Raw genomic sequence first — 26,742 nt, forward strand, 5'->3', positions numbered from 1 at the left:
CAGTGTTGTTTTATAATGGAGTCTTCAAGATGGCCACTAACAACCGCGAAGACGCGTCAAGAGGAAATGCAAGAGCAGGCCCCACGCGGCACTCGTGGAGTGCTGAGCTTCGGTGCACTTACCACTCGGAGTTGGGGCTTCTCAAGTCCCAATGCACAGCTTTGAGGACACCTCAGGAGCTGCACAGTTTAGCAAAGAGCAAAATGGCCAGGGATCCGGTCCCACGTCTCTCGTGTCCACCACGGGTCTCAGCTTTGCTGGAGGTGTAGGTCGGGTTGGAGAAGTCTGGAAGTTCCGTCCTGTGAAGCAGGGTCGTCGGGATCCTTCGGGAGCGTCGACAAAGCAAACCGGCAATTCGCTAGGTGGTGCCTGTTTGCACAGAGTGGTCACTCCTTGACCACAAGGGAGATTCTTCAGTCTTCTAGTTGTGGTAAAATGTCAAAGGTCCAGAGTTTCGTTTCAGAGTTTTAGTTCAGGATAATCTAATGTCTCTAGACACAGCTCCTAGCTTTATACCAATTTAGGGGCTGGATTACCTGCTAAGTCCCTCCTATGGGTGGAACCTGGGAAGGGGGTGGTTACACCCCTTTCCCTTTGTCCAGTTTCGCGCCAGAGCTGGGGCTGGAGTGCCCCAGCAACTGGTTTGAACCGAGCTATGCATGGAGCACCTTGTGTGCCCCAGGCAGTGTCTCATTTCATTCAACCCACCCTGCCCCAATACACTACAGCCTGTCTGGGGAGGTGCTAGCACCTCCCCTGACAGGAAACCTATTGTCCAGGCCTCCCTCACTGGAAGGGCTCCCAGCTGCAGGAGGTCAGAGTTGTGTCTGTAGAGCTCCTTGTTGGAATTGGCAGCTTTGTCAATCCTGTTAATAAGATACAATTGTTTTGCCTATCTGATGTTATCTAAATAGCTTTGGTGGATAAGTTTATACTTTTCCCGATCTTTGAAACTTTTGGTTTTTCTCCCTTTATGTTCGGCGTTCCTACTGGAAAGTTTTTCAATTTTCAATGGTTCTGTGAACCAGGGTGATATCCTGGGCTTAAGTTTGACCCTTGCGGAGGGGTCCACGGTGTTCAAGGTCAATGTGATTGTGGCCTCAAAGGAAGTAGCCGCATGCTCGATGTTCTCGGTACAAGATGAAGAAGGGGGGTAAAAATGGGCTGAGAAAGTGGTAGGAGTGACTTTCCGCCAGGGCCTTCTCCATATGAATTCGCTACTAACGTCATTTTTAGTGGTAATTAATGGTAGGGAGAATTTCAACAAATCATGATTGGACCATAGCAGCGGGAGAGGGGGCTCCACTCGGACACTGGCTGTGTTGGTAAACCGAAGGTCAAGGGTGTGGGTCCTGTCACCATTTGAACTAGTCCCAGCGTGCTCAGGTTAGTGATCAGTTATTTTGTATCCGGGTCTGAGAGCACTAGTGCATGATAGTTAAAATCCCCAATGAGGAGAATGTTGTCAGCTGCTGGTACATTGGGGCAATCGTTTCAAGTAGGTGGTTTATAAAATTGCTTTCGGGCCGGGTGGTCTGTTCACTAGAGCACCTTCTCCAGGTTCCCTTAGATTGTCTTTCAGTTCTAAAAATGCATAGTTCCACTGTTAAAAGAGAGGACCAGAAGGGAATATCAACCAGAAAGATATCCAAGGGGACCCCATCCAGCCAGGAGCCTTCCTCGAGGAAGATTGTAGCAGTGCCAATTTGATTTCATCTAGCTGGAAAGAAAGGCAATTAGAGGCCTCTGTACGGGGGCGGGAGGGGGAGAGGTGGGGACATCAACACTAACAAGATTCCCTCTGTTCTTAAAAATCTCTTGAAAATATCGAACCCAGGAGTCTTCATCAATATGGACCTCCAGGGAGGGTCCAGCGTTATCTTTCAGAAAAGGTGCATTAATAACCTTCCAGACTGTCTCGAGGGCTGAGGCTGCTTGTAAACTATCCCAGGCCTCTGATTTAACCTTCTATCCCTAGTTAATGTGTATATTTTCCTTAAAGTGCGGTTTCTAGGAGAGGTTTGGGGGGCCTTGCCTAAGTTTGCTGAGGCCAGGGAACAATCCTTCTCAAAGCATGAGCGAAGTCATTCCGCGGCTCTCAATGATGTTGAATTGAGTGTTTCTTCTATTCTACTGACAGGTCCTGCTTTTTGGCTTTCACAATATGGTCTCCCTATTCTAAGACCATGTTTAAAAACCTTGGGAGCAGATTTACAAGCCCCTTGCGCCACTTTTGCATCACTTTCCCATGTTAAAAGTGACGCAAAAGTGGCGCAAGGGGCTTGTAAATCTGCCCCCGGCATCACTTTAAGAAAGGCTTCTCCATGCAGTGATATAATCCACATGTTAAACAAATACATCTTTTCCGTTTTGAAGCGAGTTCACCATTTTTCCCCGGCCTTTGTGTAGGTTTACACAAGACAAACATTCCTGCCGGGCTCTTCGAGCCAGCACCGACCCTGGCTCGGCTCCTGCCGGGCTCTTCGAGCCAGCACCGAGCCCGGCTCGGCTCTCGCTGTTGTCCGATCGCCAACCGCAAACCTGTGACTGTGGTTTCGGAGCCTTATAAAGTGGCTTTGATGTTCACCCAAAAAGCGAGAGGGGAGCCCCGTGGCAGACGAACCTTACACTGATGACAAAGAAATGACGAACAGAATGTCTCTCTGTGTTTCTTTCCTCAACATTTCGCAAGTTTCGTTTTCCTAAATTCACCGCCATTCAAGAAATGAAACAAATCTGGGGCGGAGGAGAAACGAAAGTGAAACTCACCTCGTAGCAAGCGATTGTTTGGGACAAAGGAACTTGATGTTCGTCCGCCTATCAGAGGCAGGCACGCACCTTCGGGCATCACAGGGAAGGCGCTATAAAGCGCTGCTGCGGGGTTTTATCAGGACATTCGATCGAGACGACGGAGACAGCTGGAGGAGGGGAGGGAAGAAAGCAAGAAAAGAAAGAAGAGATTCTGTAAGTTTTCAAACATTATTTACTTACTGTTTTGCACAGATGTTTCCAAGAATCGACAGTCGGACCTGTGCTATTCAGGAACACCCTGTATTAGTCCAGGGCGTTTAGTTACGGACCGGCTCTAGGGCGGTGCGATCGGTGCCACCGCACAGGGCGCTGACTTGGCGTCATTTTTAGAAGTATACTATCACTTTAAAAACTCCTGTTGCTGTGTTCCTTGCTGTTAGATCTTCAGACATCAATTCAAATGTCAAGATAACTCCAGTGATTAATCGTCTTCCTGGAAAGAGACCAGTGGTTGGTCTAGTGGAAGTTTTGACTCATCCGAAGGTAGCGCAAAGGGTCAATGTGCCTGCTGCTAAGAACGTGTACTGTGCAGATAAAAAAAGTGCACATAATGTAAATAGTTCAGAGGGTTACTTCTTCTGTAAAAGAGCTATATTTGTTACTTGTAGTTTATATGTAAAAATCCTAATATAGAACATTTAGTAATTAACTATCATCAAAGAGCTGCGTGCAAACTGCAAGGTATATGTTAGAGCTATATGTTTTTTCCCAGTCTTTCATTATCCTAATCTACCCAAAAGGGTTCATTTGGGTAGAAAGCAATTCTCATTATTAAAGAGAACCCCTAACAATGGTGTTACATTTTAAATTCTGAATTTGTGCTTTTCCAGAATAAGAACTCTTAAATTATATTGCCTACCAGCAGTGCTTTACATGGAAAAAATAAGTGAGGGTACTCTTTAAATTGAGTTAGGGGTGTGGCTAGTGGGCGGGGTAACTCATGATGATAGAAATCACTTCTATTGAGTATTCATTTTGCCCTTGCATTACCCTTGACAGTTGTCTCAAACTTTCCATATGTGCAGATTAACAGGTGCATATGCTAATAAAGGGTGGTTTGAAGTTCTTCTGGGAACAATTTTGGGTCGAGGAGTTAGCCTAACGGCTAGGGCATTCGACCTCAAAACTGGGGATCCGGGTTCGAATCTCGGCAATGACGACAGGGCCGGACTGGGAACCAATACCGGCCCTGACAAAGTGCTCGGCCGGCCCCCCACCCACACCCCCACCCCCGCGGGGTTGGGGGTGCAGCAGAGCTCTTTGCCAGGGCCGGTTTTCTGCTGCAAAATCGACCCTGTAACAAAAACGGCCCCCAGGGGCCCAAAACCGCCCCCAACCCGTGCGGCGCACCGGGGGTTTGCCCGGTGCCCGCTACGGCCAGTCCGGCCCTGAATGACGCTAAACCTCCTGTGGTTCTGGGCAAATCACTTAATCTCTTTGTGCCTAACAAAAATGAATGTGTCCTCATGTAACGCAACTGGTGCTATGTAAAGCGCTCTGATACCCTATTCGGGACAAGTTCACGCTATATAAAACTCAGTAAAAAAACAATGCAAGGAGCTTCTAAACCCTGAATGCAGCCAAGCCATCAACTGTACTATAAGCCCTTTCAGGCCAAGAATCAATGTGCACCAGGAGAGAGACTGGCCTAGCATCATTAATAACAAGTATTAGACCCATTTATTTTCAAATACCTCCTGCGTGTCCTGATTCTCTCCCTCTCTGATTTAGTTTCTCTCTCACACAGAAACATACACACAACCATGCAAACGCACACAAATAAGCAGACAAATACTCTCTGTCAATCTTCTCATCTCTAATCTCTTAATCCCTCCCCCACACTTCTCTCCCATTTGTATTGATTTCTTTTGCTGCCCCCACTCTCTTTACCCCAAAGGTATCCTATAATCCTCTACTATCACTCTTTCTATTTCTAATCTGCCATTTCCGTGCCTTTGTTACTCTGTCCATAGTCCTCTCGATCTCTTCACCATCTCTGGCTGCACTTACCTTTTCTGTCTCTATTTTTCCCCCTTTAAACTCTCCTCTGCTCCTTCTATCTCTGCCCCCTCACTCTCCACCTTCTTTCGCCCCATTCTCCTTCCTCTTCCCTTGGTAGAAGGCCACAGGGCCGAGAGCTTGCAGTAGCTGGCGTGGCTGGCAGTGAGCACTGCAGGGTCGTGAGCATGTGCAGAATCCAGCAGGGTAGAAGGCAGGGAAAGAACAATACTGGCCTCTGATGGGCTGGTCACTAGACCTCCTCCCACCGCATCTGGGCGCCAGGCAGGCCGCATAGGCCATCGCCACCAGTTTATTCTTGCCAATGTCCCAGCAGGGGGACAGGGGTGGGGGTGAAATTGCAGGAGCAAGTGATTCTGGCCAGTCCAAGTGGTTAATGGCATGGTCACTTATGCAGGCTCTCTTCCCTCCCACCCTCTCACTGAGCCCCTCCCAGCCGATGTCAATACACTACCAAGACGACCCAGCATGGAGGCCCGGCAAGGGGCGGTTGGTGACAATGAGAGATTCGGGGGCTGAGGTCCACTTGCCCCTGCGGCAGGCCTCCAGCGGGCTGTTCAGCTGAATGAAACAGACAGACACCAAAACGGCAAACATGCTGCCAAATAAACGGGCCATAGTTGGCCCCCGGGCATTGGCCCAGTGCACACCTTATAAATCCGAGTACCGGTACTCTCCTTGGCACTGGAAAAGTTCAGGTACTCAGCTTGGTAAAACAAGAAGTGCCGGTACTCAGTACCTGTGAGTACCGGTCAGGCCCGGCTCCAGGAATTTTTATTTGGGTGGGCCAAGGGTACATTTGGGTGGGCCACTACCGTCCCAATTTGTCGCTTCTGGAGGTAGTCTACAAGCCATAGATTACATCATATCTACTTGCCAACAGTCACTATGATACAAGGATTGCTTCTGTGTGTATACAGAACATGTGGAGAGTTATTTATTTGTGCCCCACCACTGACCTCTTTCTCTGTAGATACCTTTACTGCAACCCTCCAACAGTGCACTCCATCTCTTCGTAGCCCCTCACCCTCATGACCTCCTCCTCAGACTCCCTCACTACCACCCTTCACCAGTGCCCCTCATCTCTCTATATCTCCCACCCTCCCCCCATGACCTCCTCCTCGGATTCCCTAATTGGCACCCTGCAACAGTGTCATCTCTCCGTAGCCCCTCTCTCATATTCGATTTAATTTGTTGTATAGCGCTACTCATAGTGTAGGGTGTCATAGTACTTTACATCATGCACCCATTATGCACAGACAATGAATCATACAAGTATGTAAATCAGTCTATAGGGAATGTCACATAAACCAATGAGGATTACAAGGTGTAGGAATCGCATGTCATCCATACTGGTGAGCAGTATGTTTTAAGAGGGTTTGGTCTGGAGAAGCACAAATGCAGGATCAAAAGCATACCCCAGTGTTTGTGGGGTTGGCTTTACTGATTAAAATGTATATCTGCCAAAACAAACTCTTTATAGCAACATTAGAGTAATGAATGAGTAGGGAAATTCTAACTATATTGAAACACACAAAAAAAAGTTCTAAGTATACCATTTAGGTTTGTATGCAGCTCTTTGATGTCACTTTATAGATCACTGTCCAATTTTAGGATTGTAACTTCTGTTCTGCAAGTAACCCATTGAGCTATCCACATTAACATAAAATACAGTTTATCTGCATTTAAAAATTATGAACAGACAAAATATTGCTTTTTAGTAGTTGTGTCTTGCATCTGTCATAATAATGATACAACAATATAAATTAAATATACGCAGCATACACGAAGTATGTGTCTTGCTGGGCCCTCACAGACTTTTAGAATATTAACTAATATACACAAATTCTCGAAGCATACACAAAGTGTATATCTAGCTGAGCCTTCGCAGATTAAAAAAAAAACGAAGCAATAGCCACACATTCTCTTATCTGTTCTGTTCAAACTCTGTGCCTCAGCCGGATCTGTTAAGCAGCTGAAGGGGTCAGCCTGACGTCACCGCGAGGGCCAAGGTTCATGTTTGGGTGGGCCAGGCCCATGTTTGGGTGGGCCTGGCCCACCCGGCCCACCCTCTAGAACCAGGCCTGGTACCGGTCCATTTAAAGCACTGACTGCCAGTATTGATGACATGTCACTCCTACACTACACCTTGTAGTCCTGTCTTTTGTAACATTTCCTATACATTGATTTACACACATGTGTTTGTTTCTTTGCAATGTGTGTGTGATTTAAAGTGCTCTGACACCTTACACTGGTACGAGTGGCACTATAAAACTGAATGAATCAGAGAGACAGTGGTTATGGAGACTTGAGAGGCACTGTTAAAGGCTGCTAGTGAGGGAATCCGTGGTAGGGGTGGTCATGGGGGTGGGGGCAACAAATCTTGTCGCACGGAACGCCACCAGTGCTAAAGCTGGCCCTGATGCATTCTGGGGTTTGTAGTGCGAGTTCACCTCAAGTGAGCTATTAAGAGGAGGTTCTAGGTTACAGAAGAACCAGTAAGAGGAGGTTCTACAGCATTTCGAAGAAGGAAAAGGTAGTCTCAATATATCTCTTGTGACAGTGAGTAAGTAGCATACATTCTATGTTTTAGACAAGTAGCACAACACAGGGATGATCATGAGCAGCCCTATAGTAATGTTCCTGTTACTTAATGTCAAATACCGAAATGCAGAGAGACGCGCTGCTGTGGAAAATAGGAGATAAACCACAGCGCCTAACAGTGGGCTGGAGGAAAGAAGCGCTTGGAGTTTACAAGTGTCAGCAGGTATGAGCTACTCAGGAGGTTCCATGTGAAGGTTTTTAGGTGACACCTCCTGTGCTGGGCGCAGCAGTAATTAAACGCGACCGCTCAATATATTTCAGTCGGGTAAGAGGGGGCTGCTTGGGGTGGGGGGGTCTGCATTAAAATCACCACTGGAGTGTGCTTTTATGGTGGAACAGAGGCACGCGACAGCGTCCCCCTCTGTGGCTGGTGAATCGTAGGAGCATTTTCTGTTGGAACTGTTACTACTACCCTTCATTTTATATTTAAGACATCATTCACAGAAGCACTGAGAACGAAGTCCTGTTGAACAAAAACCTGGTCATTCACTAACAACATAGCCGTTCAATGGCACAAGTGCACCTCGAAGATTCCAGACATGAGAAGTATCTTACAAGTGCAAATAGTCCGATGAAAGTCTACAGCGGGACTTATTAATGTGAATTTCCAGTAACTACACGTTTTTGTCGGTCAAAACGTGAAAGCAGTCTCATTACAGTGCAGGTTAGGCTGCATCGGTCTCCTTTTGATCCATGGTGACATCAAAGCATTGACCTCCCACTGCCTCCGATTTACTGCTCAAAAGATTAAGGAGTGGAAATTACTAAATGAAACCTGCTCTCATTGAACCCGGTTTACTTCACTTACTGTCACCTACCAGATAACCGCTGATTCCAAGGGTAGCAGGCACAGATCCAGTGCTACCAATGGGTTACTCGTTACTGATGTCTTTAGGGCTCACATGATGTCCCTTACTTCCTCTTAGTCTACACTGTAGAGTCTACACCTAATACATACCTTTCAAGTAGCGGCAAACTCGCCATAAAAGTACACTATAGAATCAAATGTGTGACTTTGCAATTGGGTGGCCTTCAACGGCTTCATTTGACCCAATGTCCTACTGCAAAAAGTTAAGAGGACATGTTAGGCCTTACTGAACTGAATACCACGTAGCTGTGGTCAACCAGAGGGGAACACTTCACAAAACAAGCATTTGCAATGCAATAGGTCTCGTTTGTCACACTATCTTCCTAGCAAAGGAGGAACCCCATTTGATGAAGCATACCACGTAAGGGTGGATGAGGGTTTTCGTCCCCTACAGGGAATCAACGGTTTAGAATAGCCACCCTCTCCTATATGCTCTTTAGTCGGTCTGCTCCAAAATTCTCTACATCACTGGGATGCTTGTGCAGCAATGCCAATCTCTCCCTTGTGTCCTGTGGTTACTCACACCTATGCACCCTATCTGCCATACATATATGGCCCCCCGTTTGACGTGAACTGTGGTTATCCTGTTTCTTATGTCCTACGGTCTGCCTTTCCTATTAACAGTATAATTCAATACAATACAAGAAATTGGTGTGGCGCACAGCTGCCTCCGAAAAAACATGCCAGCGCTAGTGGCACATGAAAAGAAAGCAAGAGATTTTGGTCAGCAAGTGAAGTCCCTTCTAATCATGAAACAGCAAGGTTATAAGGTTTTTTTCTGAAAATAGGTGAAGAGCGTTCCACAGCTTGGAGGCAGGAAAGGCCAGGGATGTACCTTCTTGTTGTGATAAATAAAAGATACAATCCAATGATGTTCTTCAAGTAGATTTATTCTTCAAGGAAAGACCTGAACATTCTTCATGCCAGACACAGCTGGACCAACTGCTCACTGGTGCCACAGGAATGACATCATCTTAGAACCATCTAAGGCATCATAAGGATGCAACATTCTAATGAGTGAAACATGTGAGTACTGATAAAGTGATGATCCACATGACATATAAATATAACACATCTCCCCCTTTATCAGCACAACGAATATAAAATAAAATGTATTAATAAAAGCTGAAACATAACAAATAAACAAAAGAAAAATCAAGAAACCTAATCAATCAAATAAGCAGGTGACCTTCTCTCACTGGCATCCCTCAAAATGTGTGAAGCACCAGACCCATCTCCCTGCTTTGCAGGCATGACATCACTATCAGAAAGCAAAGACTCACCACCTTGTTTATTCGAAAATTCCCCATCCTCCATCAGCATCCATAGTGAACACTGTTCATTATCATACCTACCCTTCATTCCAGAACTTGTTTACCAAATTGCAATAACCACCAAGTTTTACTTTCACCCAATCTCCAATTTCATAAAAACACTTCTCATCACAGACTGTTTGACACAGGGTGAATCACGCTTTACAGGTTGCTCGAAGCAGTTTTGTGCCTGCCTCGTACTAACTACCCCAACACTCACAACCGTAGGGCACTAACTACCCTGACTACACCGCACTGGGGCACTTACTACCCTAAAACAAACTGCACAGGGTACTCACCACCCCAAAACTCACCACCATAGGGCACCAACCACCCTAAATACATCGCACTGGGACACTTACTTCCCTAAAACAAACTGCACAGGATACACACCACCCCAAAAACTGACCAGCATAGGGGACTTACCACCCTAAAACAAATTGCACAAGGTACACATCACCCCAAAAACACACCAGCATAGGGCACTCACCACCCTAAAACAAACTGCACAGGGTACTCACCGCCCCACAATTCACCACCGAAGGGCACTAACCACCCTTAATGCACCACACTGGGATACTAACTACTCTAAAACAAACTTCATGGGATACTCACCACCCCAAAACACACCAGCATAGGGCACTCACCATCCTAAAACAAACTGCACAGGGTACTCACCACCCCAAAACTCACCTCCGAAGGCGAAAGGCACTAACCACCCTAAATACACCGCACTGGGACACTAACTACCCTAAAACAAACTACAAGGGGTACTCACCACCCCAAAACTTACCACCGTAGGCACTAACCACCCTAAATACACCGCACTGAGGCACTTACTACCCTAAAACAAACTGTACGGGATACTCACCACCCCAAAAACTCACCAGCATAGGGCACTCACCACCCTAAAACAAACTCCACGGGGTACTCACCACCCCAAAACTCACCACGTAGGGCACTAACCACCCTAAATACACCGCACTGGGGCACTCACCACCCCAAAAGACACCAGCATAGGGCGCTCACCATCCTAAAACAAACTGCACAGGGTACTCACCACCCCAAAACTCACCACCGAAGGCGAAGGGCACTAACCACCCTAAATACACCGCACTGGGACACTAACTACCCTAAAACAAACTACAAGGGGTACTCACCACCCCAAAACTTACCACCGTAGGCACTAACCACCCTAAATACACTGCACTGAGGCACTGTTGTGATAAATAAAAGATACAATCCAATGATGTTCTTCAAGTAGATTTATTCTTCAAGGAAAGACCGGAACATCTTCATGCCAGACACAGCTGGACCAACTGCTCACTGGTGCCACAGGAATGACATCATCTTAGAACCATCTAAGGCATCATAAGGATGCAACATTCTAATGAGTGAAACATGTGAGTACTGATAAAGTGATGATCCACATGACATATAAATATAACACTTCTCTTCCCGCCTTGTGTATGCGAAGTGGCTGAAAAAGCTTGATATTTTTCGGTCTCAAGGATCTGACTTGACAGTGTGGCTTGAACGTCTTCCAAAGACTGATGGAAAGCTTTTCCATGTAGGCCCTGAAAGCAAATAAAAGTGCCTTACATTGGATTTCTTTAAGTAACTGGGAGCCAGTGGAGTAGGTGAAGAGGTTTAGACAGAGAGATTCTTGGTGTAATCTTTAGGATTAAGCATGCAGCAGAGTTCGGCACGCTTTAAAGATGCTGTATTAGGTAGGCAGGGAGGCCTAAATACAAACTGCAAAGTCAAGTTTGGCTGTGACCAGTGCATGGACAATTCTCCTACGCGTGACCACCAGGATAAGGTGGAGCGTTCTCCTAAGTGACTTCAATGTTCCAAACATGAGTCAGAAATTGCCTAGATTTGAGGTTCAAATGAAAGGTTGGAATTGACTCTCCCTCCAAGGATTCGAACAGTAGGTGCCGGACAGGGGGGGTGGGGTTGGGGGCACCCAGTTCTATCGGCCACCAGTAGCTAGGATCCGGTGATGTCTTAGTGCTAAAGAAGGCAATTTCGTTTTTTTCTGAATTAAGCTTGAGGCAGCTTATGTATGGCAACCAAATATACATTTAGTGTAGTCACCCAGCTTCGTATGAACCTGAGGCACTTTGAGACATTATCGCTTCTTCATGAGGGCAAATGGCACTATGAGAAGATGAGATCAAAACAGGACACTGCTTTATATTATGTTATATTCCATTTATTAAGGGTCTCTGGGCGCTTTATTGAAGGAAGAAATCCAGCTGAAAATATTACAGAGCGCAATCTTAAGAGAAAGCCTGATCAAAAAGCCAGGCTTGAAGCAGACATCTAAACCAGATTAAGAACTTTTATCTTGTTGAGTTTCAGAGTTTTGGTGCAAATGCTGCAAAATTATGACCCACTAGCCTGCTGTTATGGAACCGTGGAACAGTTAGCAGGTTAGCCGCAGTGGAGGGATTTCCTATGGCAGTAGCCCCAAAGATAAGTGTTAATCCAATCCCGTGAATGATCTGACAGAGTCTTGTGCAGTATACAAAGGGTCTTAAATTCACTGTTCCTAGCAGGTGCCGGTTTTAGAGATCGGCCTGGAGCGAGGCCATTGGCCATTCTGTCACTTTACGCAGCCATTAGGTCGCCATGACTAACTGTTACCATGGTTACACCGTCTCATATGCAACTGTGCCAGAATGTACATTTCTCCATATGACCTCGTGTCATGTGCTCTTCCAATCCTTGTGTCCTATCTTCACTGTGGCCCCCAGCATAGGGCCCCATCTCTTGGGTTCTGTGAAGACGTTTGTACTATGTGTAACCTGTCCCTACAAGACCCCTTGACTCCTCTTTCCCACGTAATGTGAGGTCACCCTGCGCCTCCCATCACAAGGCATGTTTGTTCATTCCTTCTGTCCTAAGATCACTTCACCCCAAGTGCATTGTGACACTCTGCTTTAGACCCATGGTTATCGGGCCCCATAAGTCGTCCTGTCACCCAATCACATGCGCCAAAAAGCCCTTCCCTTAATGTACCCGACGCCCGCTTCATGTAGCATGCTGCCTTCAGGCCTCTTTAACACTTTGCACGCTGAGACCATTCTTATAATGTTGCCAGTAAAAAGTCCCAGAATGCACTCTGTTGTTGGTAACAAAGGCTCAAATGGCAGACATCACCGGGCATAAGATGGCTGCACCAGGCAGCTACCTGCAGACGCTGCGCCGTGCTGTCATTTACGGCATCTTCTTTTCATCCATTTCTCTGCCTGCCAACCCCTGCATGTGATCATCTGTATCTGGTGTCCCAGGCTTATGGGGCATGATGCACCAGCTGGTCACCACCTGAGGTCAGTCAGGACAGAGCCCAGCCCAAGAGCTCCAAAACCAGAGGCCAGAGCAAGGCCACCTCCAACTCTCCTCTGACTGCAGGGCTTGCATTGACAGGCGCGCGCTGGACCTGAAGGGATGGGCTACATTAACGTCACCCCCTTGGCACCGTATTACATGGAAGCTGCACAGTGTGGTGCTAGGTGGACATTGGATGTGTGTCGTCCCAGTACCGACTTAGGACTGATGGGGCCTCTCTGTTTGTACATCCAAGTCCTATTGCTTTTCTGTTGACAGGTTGCCATAAAATGCATGTTCTGAGAGTCGAGTCTCGGGTACAGAAAGGGCTGCTCTGCCTGCCCTGTGTTCCAGCAGCCGGGTGTATCTCGGGCCGCCGCCCCCTTCAGAGGTGAGGTCTAATGCAAGCCCTGCAGTCAGAGGAGAGTTGGAGGTGGCCTTGCTCTTTCATTTGAACCTCAAATCTAGGCAATTTCTGACTCATGTTTGGAACATTGAAGTCACTTAGTAGAACGCTCTACCTGATCCCGGTGGTCACGCGTAGGAGAATTGTCCATACACTGGTCACAGCCAAACTTGACTTTGCAGTTTGTATTTAGGCCTCCCTGCCTACCTAATACAGCATCTTTAAAGCGTGCCGAACTCTGCTGCATGCTTAATCCTAAAGATTACACCAAGAATCTCTCTGTCTAAATCTCTTCACCTACTCCACTGGCTCCCAGTTACTTAAAAAAATCCAATTTAAGGCACTTTTATTTGCTTTCAGAGCCTGCATGGAAAAGCTTTCCATCGGTCTTTGGAAGACGTTCAAGCCACACTGTCAAGTCAGATCCTTGAGACCGAAAAATCTCAAGCTTTTTCAGCCACTTTGCATACACAAGGCGGGAAGAGAAGTGTTATATTTATATGTCATGTGGCTCATCACTTTATCAGTACTCACATGTTTCACTCATTAGAATGTTGCATCCTTATGATGCCTTAGATCAGGGGTCCCCAAACCGGTCCTGGAGGGCCGGATCCATGCCAGATTTTTAAAATAACTACATGTATCTCAATGGGGATATCCCAAAAATCTGGCATGGATCCGGCCCTCCAGGACCGGTTTGGAGACCCCTGCCTTAGATGGTTCTAAGATGATGTCATTCCTGTGGCACCAGTGAGCAGTTGGTCCAGCTGTGTCTGGCATGAAGATGTTCCGGTCTTTCCTTGAAGAATAAATCTACTTGAAGAACATCATTGGATTGTATCTTTTATTTATCACAACAGTGCCTCAGTGCGGTGTATTTAGGGTGGTTAGTGCCCTATGGTGGTGAGTTTTGGGGTGGTGAGTACCCCGTGGAGTTTGTTTTAGGGTGGTGAGTGCCCTATGCTGGTGTGTTTTGGGTGGTGAGTGCCCCCGTGCGGTGTATTTAGGGTGGTTAGTGCCCTATGGTGGTGAGTTTTGGGGTGGTGCGTACCCCGTGGAGTTTGTTTTAGGGTGGTGAGTGCCCTATGCTGGTGAGTTTTTGGGGTGGTGAGTATCCCGTACAGTTTGTTTTAGGGTAGTAAGTGCCTCAGTGCGGTGTATTTAGGGTGGTTAGTGCCTACGGTGGCAAGTTTTGGGGTGGTGAGTACCCCTTGTAGTTTGTTTTAGGGTAGTTAGTGTCCCAGTGCGGTGTATTTAGGGTGGTTAGTGCCCTTCGCCTTCAGAGGTGAGTTTTGGGGTGGTGAGTACCCTGTGCAGTTTGTTTTAGGATGGTGAGTGCCCTATGCTGGTGTGTTTTGGGGTGGTGAGTATCCCATGAAGTTTGTTTTAGAGTAGTTAGTATCCCAGTGTGGTGCATTAAGGGTGGTTAGTGCCCTTCGGTGGTGAGTTGTGGGGCGGTGAGTACCCTGTGCAGTTTGTTTTAGGGTGGTGAGTGCCCTATGATGGTGTGTTTTTGGGGTGATGTGTACCTTGTGCAATTTGTTTTAGGGTGGTAAGTCCCCTATGCTGGTCAGTTTTTGGGGTGGTGTGTATCCTGTGCAGTTTGTTTTAGGGAAGTAAGTGTCCCAGTGCGATGTATTTAGGGTGGTTGGTGCCCTATGGTGGTGAGTTTTGGGGTGGTGAGTACCCTGTGCAGTTTGTTTTAGGGTAGTAAGTGCCCCAGTGCGGTGTAGTCAGGGTAGTTAGTGCCCTACGGTTGTGAGTGTTGGGGTAGTTAGTACGAGGCAGGCACAAAACTGCTTCGAGCAACCTGTAAAGCGTGATTCACCCTGTGTCAAACAGTCTGTGATTGAGAAGTGTTTTTATCAAATTGTAGATTGGGTGAAAGTAAAACTTGGTGGTTATTGCAATTTGGTAAACAAGTTCTGGAATGAAGGGTAGGTATGATAATGAACAGTGTTCACTATGGATGCTGATGGAGGATGGGGAATTTTCGAATAAACAAGGTGGTGAGTCTTTGCTTTCTGATAGTGATGTCATGCCTGTAAAGCAGGGAGATGGGTCTGGTGCTTCACACATTTTGAGGGATGCCAGTGAGAGAAGGTCACCTGCTTATTTGATTGATTAGGTTTCTTGATTTTTCTTTTGTTTATTTGTTATGTTTCAAGCTTTTATTAATACATTTTATTTTATATTCGGTGTGCTGATAAAGGGGGAGATGTGTTATATTTATATGTCATGTGGATCATCACTTTATCAGTACTCACATGTTTCACTCATTAGAATGTTGCATCCTTATGCTGCCTTAGATGGTTCTAAGATGATGTCATTCCTGTGGCACCAGTGAGCAGTTGGTCCAGCTGTGTCTGGCATGAAGATGTTCAGGTCTTTCCTTGAAGAATAAATCTACTTGAAGAACATCATTGGATTGTATCTTTTATTTATCACAACAAGAAGGTAAATCCCTGGCCTTTCCTGCCTCCAAGCTGTGGAACGCTCTTCACCTATTTTCAGAAAAAAACCTTATAACCTTGCTGTTTCATGATTAGAAGGTACTTCACTTGCTGACCAAAATCTCTTGCTTTCTTTTCATGTGCCACTAGCGCTGGCATGTTTTTCCGGAGGCAGCTGTGCGCTACACCAATTTCTTGTATTGTATTGAATTATACTGTTAATAGGACATAAGAAACAGGATAACCACAGTTCACGTCTAACGGGGGGCCATATATGTATGGCAGATAGGGTGCATAGGTGTGAGTAACCACAGGACACAAGGGAGAGATTGGCATTGCTGCACAAGCATCCCAGTGATGTAGAGAATTTTGGAACAGACCGACTAAAGAGCATATAGGAGAGGGTGGCTATTCTAAACTGTTGATTCCCTGTAGGGGACGAAAACCCTCATCCACCCTTACGTGGTATGCTTCATCAAATGGGGTTCCTCCTTTGCTAGGAAGATAGTGTGACAAACGAGACCTATTGCATTGCAAATGCTTGTTTTGTGAAGTGTTCCCCTCTGGTTGACCACAGCTACGTGGTATTCAGTTCAGTAAGGCCTAACATGTCCTCTTAACTTTTTGCAGTAGGACATTGGGTCAAATGAAGCCTTTGAACGCCACCCAATTGCAAAGTCACACATTTGATTCTATAGTGTACTTTTATGGGGAGTTTGCCGCTACTTGAAAGGTATGTATTAGGTGTAGACTCTACAGTGTAGACTAAGAGGAAGTAAGGGACATTATGTGAGCCCTAAAGACATCAGTAACGAGTAACCCATTGGTAGCACTGGATCTGTGCCTGCTACCCTTGGAATCAGCGGTTATCTGGTAGATGACAGTAAGTGAAGTAAACAGGGTTCAATGAGAGCATGTTTCATTTTGTAATTTCCACTCCTTAATCTTTTGAGCAGTAAATCGGAGGCAGTGGGAGGTCAATGCTTTGATGTCACCATGGATCAAAAGGAGACCGATGCAGCCTAACCTGCACTGTAATGAGACTGCTTTCACGTTTTGACCGACAAAAACGTGTAGTTACTGGAAATTCACATTAATAAGTCCCGCTGTAGACTTTCATCGGACTATTTGCACTTATAAGATACTTCTCATGTCTGGAATCTTCGAGGTGCACTTGTGCCATTGAACGGCTATGTTGTTAGTGAATGACCAGGTTTTTGTTCAACAGGACTTCGTTCTCAGTGCTTCTGTGAATGATGTCTTAAATATAAAATGAAGGGTAGTAGTAACAGTTCCAACAGAAAATGCTCCTACGATTCACAGAGAAGCTAGTGAGATAGCTCTGCTGTACATCCACACCCAACGTAAATCGAGCCCCAGAAATCCTTTGGTCGTGTTGTGCACGCTATGTGCATGGGCAGTTTAAATATTGACAACATGTTGGTTTAGTAGTGCTTCGGAATACTACTCGGCGTATCAGGTTTCATTGTACACAAGTTATCAATGTTAAGGCACTCCCTAAACATGTAAATGCTTCGCTTGCCTTGCAGGCTGTCTGACAGCGCTGCGGTGTACCTCACTGAAGAAAAGAAAAAAGAATACAAACCAGCCGCAACAGCGTAAAACCACTGCTGAATAAATAGACCCGTCTCTTCCACAGCCCCCTAATTCCAGGAATTATGCATTGATCCTTTGTTTCATTTCACCAGTAGATCTATTCCTGTATGGGGGTGTGGCAGCCTGCTTGTCATTAACAGGCTCCCCACCTATTACTGTGCGCTCATTGCCGACGTACCTCAGGCACGCTGTGGGTGACTGCAATAGCGCCGCGAGCCAATTAATATGTATGCTGAGTGTGTGTTTAGTGTTTCTTCACACTTGTTATTCTGTGAAGTACCAGTGTTTGCTGCGCAAATCGACGGTTTGCGGACAGGCTGCGGTACGACGCCAGCTGGAGATCTGCTACTAGTTGTTGACTGAAGAGCCCAGTCATGTCTAAAACGGACGGGAAGACTGAAGAGTAAATTAAAAGGAAAACAATCTTCACCCAGCTAAAAATATAAGGTACTAGTGTAGTTGAACCGATCTGCAGAGATAAATTTGATAGTAGGTTAAGCACATATGACATGCTGCTATAAGTTAGGACAGAGTGAATCAGAAATATAGTTAATTGGATTCACTCTTGCTGCTGACATCCGGGGTCTATTACGAAGCTGTTTTCTTCGTTACGCCAGCGCAAAAGGGATCAGTGTGTTTCTCTTTGGTTCCGAGTTATTGCGTGTTTTTCTGAAAGCAGAGCTGCTAAATAAAACTAGCCGGAGTAGAGACTGATGGAGAACCAGCTGGAGAGACAGAGGCAGAGCCCAATGAAGGAGTGAAGGCGGCTGCACACAACGACTCGGCAGAGATGCTGCCTCCTCGAGCTGTGGCAAGGGACCGGCCCCGACCCCTCCTCAGAACCAGCACGGGCAGAGTTGGCAATCACTGTGACGTCACCGCACGGTGCCAGCCTCCGTAGGGGGTAGGGGGAGGGCGGAGAGCTGCGGCTGTCGTACATAGTGATAGTTCAGCTAAATACAAAGAGATTCTCCTCGCGCTAAGTAGGGGGCGGGGGAAGCCAAAGAAAAGGGCAGCAGATTAATCTCCACGCCCTGCTAGAGCGTGCGCCCGAGCATCATGTGACTTGTAAGGCGGGCGCTGCTGAAGAGAAAAAAGAAAGTTCCCTGTGTGCCCTGCAGAGTGTTGCTGCGGAGGAAAACTGTAGTTGGACGCTGCTGCTTCCGTACTACCCGGAAGTTAGGTACAGTATTAATAGCCAACAGAAAGCTAGATTACAACAGCAATGCCAGAGTTAAACCAATGGCAAGCTGCATAACAAATTACACTAAGTTTCAGCCAACATAGAGATTACTTTAGGTCTCGCTGAGACAGCGCATGCGCTACTAAGCCGAGACCTAAAAAGGAAGGAGGCAAAATAGTAATAAAACAGAGTACAGCCTCTGACTCAGATATGGGCTGTCAATCAGCTAATAGTGAAAACACATAGTTTAGTGTTGTGATGTACACCTTCTCAGAAGTTTACCAGCCACTCCCTCGAGGGCTGGACACACTCATACCCCACACTCATCCACCACAAGCGTTATGAGTGACGTGAGCCTGCAAATAAAAGGTCCAGAGTGCACTTGCTTGTGGCCAGTTAACTGATTATACCCACAGTGTCTATGACACTTATTTTAGTGACATGTGGGCCCAGGGCCCGAAACACAACAATGGCGACGAGAAGGTCTTAAATTGCCTCACAGGTCCTCGTGGGGGAGTAAAGCCCAAGGCATCCCACTCCTGCTGACCGTTTCTGAGATAGGAGTGAAACCCCTGTATATACTGAGTGGCAGCCCAGCCATGCTGATGCTTGTTTTTGGTTCAGGGAGGACCTGGATTGGCAGTTCGGTCTGGACTGTTCCCATGAGGCACAGGGTCAGACTGATTTGCATGTGGCCAGGTCTAAACTGGGGTGGCATGGTGAGCAAAAGAATGATGGATTTAACCCAGATCTCCTGACTGGGGGGTGAATGTTTGATTTGTTCTGCATTCCGTCCATCAATTGTGTGTCTGATGCCTATATGATGAGCACCGTGCATGCACGTGAAGGACTGTGGCCCCATGTGAGGCATTCTGCCATATGCACCTGTGGCAACGGACAGTGAGAGAGAGTAAGGTAGCTGCCTTCCTCTGTACCTCCCTTCCTGTCTGCAGTGCCAGAGCAGATTGCCCACGCCTGCCTGCGTCCTCCCTGCCCCATCCTCTCCCACTAATGCGGAGAAGAACTGCGGCCCTGTGCAAAATGCCCACCTGAGTGACCCTGCTGCCTGCGAGACCAAGCCTGTCTATGCAGCACTCACGAGGGCGAGAAGACTCTTTCCATTAGAGTGTGGCCCAAGTGTCCGCTGGTCAGAGGAGCAGTGAGCACAACAGCACCCGCACTGATGCTATGCAACGCGGGCGCAGCAGGAAGCACGATGCTGCGACCTCCGGAGGTAGCAACAGCACCACCTAGCGGCGAGTCACTGGACCACCCCTGGAGTGGCAGTGACTCCACTCGGCCTGTAAATTCCTCACAGCCACGCCCTTGATTGAGCTGCGGCCCTGAAGCTAGAGGGGGAACATGCTTTGCGCCTGAAGACACTGCCCCCAGCACCCCGCTGCACAGCACCAGCGTGACTTGCACGGCCCACAGCCTCAAGAAAGCCTGGGAAGAGCGATGCAGTTCCACCCAGTGGCCACATGTGACACTGCACCAGTTTAAAGTACACATTTCACATAGAAACTATCCACAGCACTAAGAAGGCTGCTGTGGCCCCTGCCTTTGAAGTGGCAGCACCGGCACTGGATAGACCCTGCCCACATCTGCCCATCATGCAAAGAACAGAGGACATGGGAAAGTAGTGAAGTGAGCACCACATCCCCCATGTTGGCTACCCTTCAGTTGCTGACAGAAAGGGAAGTGAGCCAGCAGTGCCCAGAGACCTCACCCATGACAGCAAACATTAATGAGTGAGAGGCCCCACTGCAGTGTCTCACACTGCCAGCAGAGGCAGACTCAAATTAAGAAAAGATAAGAATCCCTGCTAAACATCTAGCAAGCCATGAGGACCACTGTGTGCAGCAAGCACACCCCTCCTAGTGGCTATCTGACACTGCACTAATGAAGATAAAGCTGCACATCCTCAAGCGGCTGCCTGCCGCCCCGCAAGAAAGAAAAACAAGCATACAGACAGCCTGGTTGCCTGCCAGGCACCCAGCATTCCCCAGAGAGGCGAGAGGATGAAAGGCCTAGTGTGGCCCAAATGCAGTAGGAGAACCTCTACATCACCACTGCAAGAGTACAGCCCAGCAGAGGGCCATTGATGGTAAAGAGTGTCCCCCCCACACTGCCTCAAGATGGAGTCACCAGTGGCCCAATACAGGCAAAAGAGAGTCGCACACTCCAGGTGGCAAGCTTCCACCACTGCAACACAGAGAAGAGAAGGCAGCACAACGCCACATCATGAAGGAAGAACAAGTGTGACAGTCAATGTTCCCTCTAATATTTTTCCTCTGTGTGTGGCAGTGTAAGGTCTATTTGCGCTGCAACCAAGGCTATGTGCGCCAGTAACCAGACCGCGCGTCTGGGTGCAGCGCCAAATATCACTCCAAACTTGCTTAAAAAAGTGAAAAGACAGTGCATTTTCTCACGAACAGATCCAAGTGAATGTTGTTAAGGCAGGTTTGAACCCGTCCCACATGTCAATTTGAAACTTTGGCAGCTATGTTGCTGCATTTCTTTTCTTAATAGAGCTGGGCTGTGGGTTGATTGTGTGCATTTGTTCAGGTTTTCATGTTAATTTCAGCTCATGATGGGTGCTGCGATTAACATGAAAACTTTAACAAATGCAGTTTCAGGGCTGGGTTAGGGTAGGGCCGCACCAGGCTTTCGACTAACACATTTTAATGCTCGTGTCCACATCACAGCGTTAAAATGCATTGGTCCCATATTCTAGCGCCCCGCTGACAATACTGCAATTAAGGTACACTGCCAATGAGACAGCACCAGTACGCTAAAATTGTCTAACATATATGAACATGCAACTGCATCTTCAAATTTAAAATGCTATGCGTCAGAGATAGAATATTCATGAACAGCGCTGTGCAGGCCTGGCCGCTAGCAATTTTAGGCAACAATAAAAATGTCATGATAACTCCGGTGATTAATGTTCTTCCTAGAGATAGCTGGAGTTTTGTCAAGTGGAAGTTTTGACTCATGGAAAGGTACCTCAGAGGGTTAATGTGCCTGATGCAAATAACATGTACCATGCAGATCACAAAGTGCACATAATGTAAATGGGTCAGTGGGTTACTGCTTTTGTCAGTGAGATCCTTTTGATACTTGCAGTTTATAAGTCAAAATCCTAAAATAGAACAGTGAGCTATTAACTTTCATGTTTTCCCCAGTCTGATTACCCTATTGTTGCAAAAAGGGTTAATTTGAATACAAATAAATTCTGGTTATTAGAGAACCTGCAATCATGATATTACATTCTAATTTCAGTGTGCTTCTGCAAACCAATCACTATTAAACTATACTGCCAACTAGTATGGATGTCATGTCACTCCTACACATTTGTCTTATGTAATATTTCTTATATAAAGATTTACACACATATGAATAATTGTCTCCGTGTAAGAAGTGTGATGTAAAGTGCTCCGCCACCCTTCACTGGTATGAGCGGCGCTGTAAATCAAGTTGAATTCATCTGAGTGAGAGTATGGTTATGGAGACTTGAGGGGCACTGTTAAAGGGTGGTAGTGAGGGAATCAGTGGCGGAGGGAGTCATTGAGAGGGCACCAACAAACATTGTTGCACAGGCCTCCACCAGCGCTCATTCCGTCATTGCCCTTGAGGCCAGTCTGCCTCACCCATTGGTCCCTCCGTTTGCCTTGTTTCAGCAGTAGTAGCTGTAACTCACCAGGGGTCGACAATGCATGATTTGCAAGCACACCAAACTAAGTTCACAATTTTTCACAGTCTCTCTGCTTCATGCTCAAGCACTTTTAACATGTGCTGCCTGCTTTGGGGGCCACTGGATTTATGCACCAATGGAGGACAAAATTATGCCGCAGTGTTAACTAAATTATGCAGCAAAAAAGAGGCTGGAATGTAATGCAGTATATTTTCTGATACTTTATTATTTGTACCGACTCTAACAGTCTCTGGAAAAATGTTGCCTTGTTAGTAGTAGTACAAGTGTAACATACAAATCCAGCAGTGACAAAGGTGATCAGTCAACCTTTGCAAAGGGCCGTCCACTTTGCAGAAACACAATTCACATTTTTTAGCAACATTTGATCCATTTGAGCTACACACGATTTATTAGTTACAATCATCAAATTCTGCAGCAGATGATGCATTATGCTGTACATATTGCAGAACCAGAATTATATAGAAAACATTTGCAAACTAGGATATTTTGCCATTCATGCTTAACTGCTCTTGTGGAAATATGGAGAAGTGCTGATGACAGAAACTGCATGGTTTGGAGACAAATGGTTTTAGTCCTGCCAAGTACCACATATCAGGCGTTAGACTAATGCATTTCAGTGAGGTGCTCCGCATTACTGCACTGAAATGAATTGTCAGGCATATGCATAGTCAACGTGTCAGCATCTGTCACTGTACTGAAGGCTGCCTAAAAGTGTGGCAGCTCGCAGCGCGCCTACCGTGGTGGGCGCAGGCAGGCTTGGAGCTCGCCTGAAGGCCAACACTCACTGCTACAATGTAGCAGAAATAATTCATTATACTGTGTCTTGGCGCCGCAGGGAGGATGTCACATCCTGCTGCCAGCAGGAGTTGAGTTTGTTGAAATTCAAGCTTGGCGATCTCAGCATCGCGCTGCCTACTGCAGCTCACACCAGCCCGAGCCACAGACTGTGTACTGTCAGCTCCCCTTCGAATTCAACTATTCATTGCCGCAGCCAAGGAAGATCGAGAGGAGTGAGAGGCAATGGTGCAGTGGCAGCCTCAACAGCCCCACCGCTAAGCAGCCCTTTAGCCCTGCTACGTGTCATATTCTTCGGCAGTGCTCATCTTCCGTCGACTATACAGTACTGCATTACATTCAGGAGCTGCACTGGAGACCGAATACTGCAGTGCCGCGGGAGAAGGAGCTGCGGAGCCTGCTGTCTGAGGTACATCACACACGTTTGTCTGATGTCCCCCTTCATCCGCCTGACATTCCCCCTTTGTTTGTGTGCCCCCCCTTCTTACCTCAGGCACTTGCCAGACTGCGGGCTTGTATTATGGTGCTCATTGGGTGCTGCCAGGAGGTGTGTATTCAAGCTTGTGTGCAAATATGGCAAAACAGGCATGCAACTACTGCAGCGTGTTCCGCTAATTGCACAGTATGATATGGCTAATGATTTGGAGATCGCGGCATGGTTATGACTGCCTGTGAGTTGTAGGACTCACTGTCCATCCTCGACGACACTGGGGACGGGCTGGGGACCGGCGGTAAACCTGAATTGCTGCAGTGACTCAGGCCTGAGCCTGCCAGTACCCCCAGCCTTGGCAGAGTCTGCATCACTGCCTCCAATGGTGCGGCACGACCACCGCAGTCTGAATTGACTCCCATCTGCAGCCGCAGCCTAATTAAATGAAAGTATCTAGCCTGTAAGTGGCAGAGCACGATCAGGCAGCTGCAGCCTGCGTTGCCTCCTGGTGCTCAGAAGGTGACAAAGGTGGCTCAACTGGCACCCTGTAATGTGTGTAACTAACTGAGTGTTTCATGTTGTTGGTGCCTCTCTGACATTGGTTCCCTGTTGGCAGGTAACTCACATAACGTCAGAGAGGCCCAGACCCTAAGCTCTACTGACGAAGGCTGACAATCTCTGTATGGCAAATGCTGGCAGCATAAGCCTCAAAACAACACACAACCGAAAACAACATCTCCTGAGCATGTGTGAAACACCTTGATTTAATATAATGCAAAGGAGCTCTCTGATATTTGTATGATTCTAAGTATATGACTTAGACATGCCTCTGATAAATGGAAGTCAGTAAACAATTATTCCTAACGCTGCGCACCAGTTAATTCAGTTTCCTAATCCTTAAATGAGTGTAATTTTTCATATTTATATGTTTCTCTCATCTTCATAGCTTGATTTTGCTTGTAAGAAAGTATCACTCATACTCGTTAACATATCACTCATAATTATGAAAATGTCACACATGGCAATCTGAAACCTGGGCAGCTATGTCCAGGTTTGCCCTTTAGCATATGCACCTGGAAGCAAATTTGTATTTAATTTTTATTTTTATTTGAAGAGTTTTATATAGCACTAGCTAGACCCAGGGGTATCAGAGCGCTTTATATGAGGTTAAACAGTGTTACAAAGTTACATTAGTTACAAAAGCTTAGCATAGAATAAGAAAAAAACTGTGTTGCACAATTGCATCCGATGCTTTAGCATTAAATGACATAGAAAACAAGATCAATGGGGCATAGAGGGTAATCGGGGGGAAAAGTTAAGGGGATTGAATGCAGGTCGGGTCTCAGCAGACCGGCCAAGGAGGGAAGACTACAGGGGACACCAGAAAGTCAGCGTCAACAAACTGGTAGGGTGATCAACCACATCCAGAGCTGGAATTCCTCAGTGCCTCGGGTCGCAATTAGAGGTGGAACGGGTCCGAGGGAGGGGGCGAAAAAGGTGCTAAACCTTGATCAACAAGAAGAGAAGGGTGAAAGGTGACTCAAAAGGAGGTTGATTTAGGGCAATGGTAAATGCCGCATTTGTAGGCTTCCTGCATTTCTTATCTTAAAAGAGCGCAGCTGTGGGGTGCCTTTGTTAACGTTTTCATGTTAATGGCAGCGTCCATGAGCTGCAATTAACATGAAAACTTTAAAAAAAGAAAGGCACAGAATCACACCCCACAGCCCAGCTTTATTAAGACAAGAAATGTAGCAAGTCTACAAACACAGCGTTAGCTTTTAGGTGATTCTAAAAGCACAGGCTGTGTTTGGTGCTGCATTTCTTTTGTCCTCCACAGTGTGGCTGCAGGGCATATTGTGTGCTTTTGTTTAAAGCATTCATGTTAATCGCAGCTCGTGATGGGCTCTGCAATTAACACGAATGCTTTAAACAAAAGCACACAATGAGGAGGAAGCACTTGCCAAATGCCAAATTCCTCAGCATGTTAGAAATGCTGGTTTTTCGCGCTGCTTCGGTAGCGGGAATGCTCTAGGAGATGTGTGTGCGCGCCACAGACACAGCAGTGCGCGCTCGGGGGCACTGATATGCGCGAGCGCCCAGCCGCGCAGCTTTCAGGGAACACTGGTGACACTTCTGTTAACCTGAAGAAATGGACGAACACAGGTGCATTGGAGGGATCAAAAAGGGTAGAAGAACGAGGACTCAAACCACTACAAGACAAGCGTGCACCCGCAGACACAATACAGCCATCAAGGCGGAGCAACGTCCCTGGAGACAGCTCACTGGGTGAACCAAACGTAAGCTGCAGCAAGTGCGAACCGTTTCTCTTCCCAGTGGGACCGTCAACTCCTGAGCGTTGACAGTCTTAAGTCAGATGGCATCCCTGCTCATGACTGCAGATGCCACGGTTGAAGAACAGCCTCAGCTAAGACACAGAGTTATTGGCTGAGAAGTCCCGCCAGTAATCCTCACTCTCGCCGAATCATCGCCACCTGTCGGCCAGGTGCAATGGCAACAGCAACATCATTGCCATGTGCATCACCCAATCCATCAAAGGAATAGATCATCACCAGGGTGGAGCCTTGCACCTGCAAAGCACCAAGAGACCGAGACACCCTATATCGAAGTGAGAGACCAAGTGTCCAGGAGCTCTCTGACAGCTCATCTGCCCCTGTGTCCTGTTGGCAAGCACACTGACTGTTAAGTTACCTACCCTGGCGGATGCACGAACAACACTGTTGAATTCTGTCAGAAATTCTGCAGCAGCTGCCAGGTGAACCAGAAGCAGCCCTTCACAGTCCCCGCAGTACTGTGGCAGCCCTGCTAAAGGGCCACAAGGACATTCCTGCACCCAGGAATCATGGCATGAGAGAGGGTCTGGAAGGCACCAAGGCTTTGAAGGATAATGTCCTAAGCATCATCAACGCCATTTCAGCCCTGGCAGATTGGTCATCATAGTGTTCAGGTGCCCTAAAGAAAAGACTCGGTAGCTGGAATCCCGATGCACCATGTTTATGTTGACCAACACCTACAGCATCACCGTAAGAGCACACACGTCCATTCCACAGAGTGTCAGTGGACATTAATCCGATGGACAGGCTGCCAAGGTATCTGGATTTCATCAATGCATTGTTCATGCCCAGGAGTAGCTGGTTAAATTATGGACATGTGCTGAGATGGTCGTGTGCT

At 47.0% G+C, this 26,742-nt stretch overlaps 1 protein-coding gene across 1 annotated transcript in view; it reads left to right on the forward strand.

Annotated features, from left to right (window-relative positions):
- The first annotated feature begins 2,606 nt into the window (after positions 1-2,606).
- Positions 2,607-26,742, forward strand: part of LOC147725641 (uncharacterized) — a 183,401-nt gene continuing 159,265 nt past the window's right edge. The window contains exon 1 of the mRNA XM_086964333.1: positions 2,607-2,964. Coding sequence (XP_086820459.1) covers positions 2,806-2,964 — 159 coding nt within the window. The 5' untranslated portion in view covers positions 2,607-2,805. The remainder of the gene's footprint in view (positions 2,965-26,742) is intronic.

The sequence above is a fragment of the Lissotriton vulgaris genome, chromosome 3_2 (genome assembly GCF_964263255.1).
Source record: "Lissotriton vulgaris chromosome 3_2, aLisVul1.2, whole genome shotgun sequence".
Taxonomy (NCBI): domain Eukaryota; kingdom Metazoa; phylum Chordata; class Amphibia; order Caudata; family Salamandridae; genus Lissotriton; species Lissotriton vulgaris.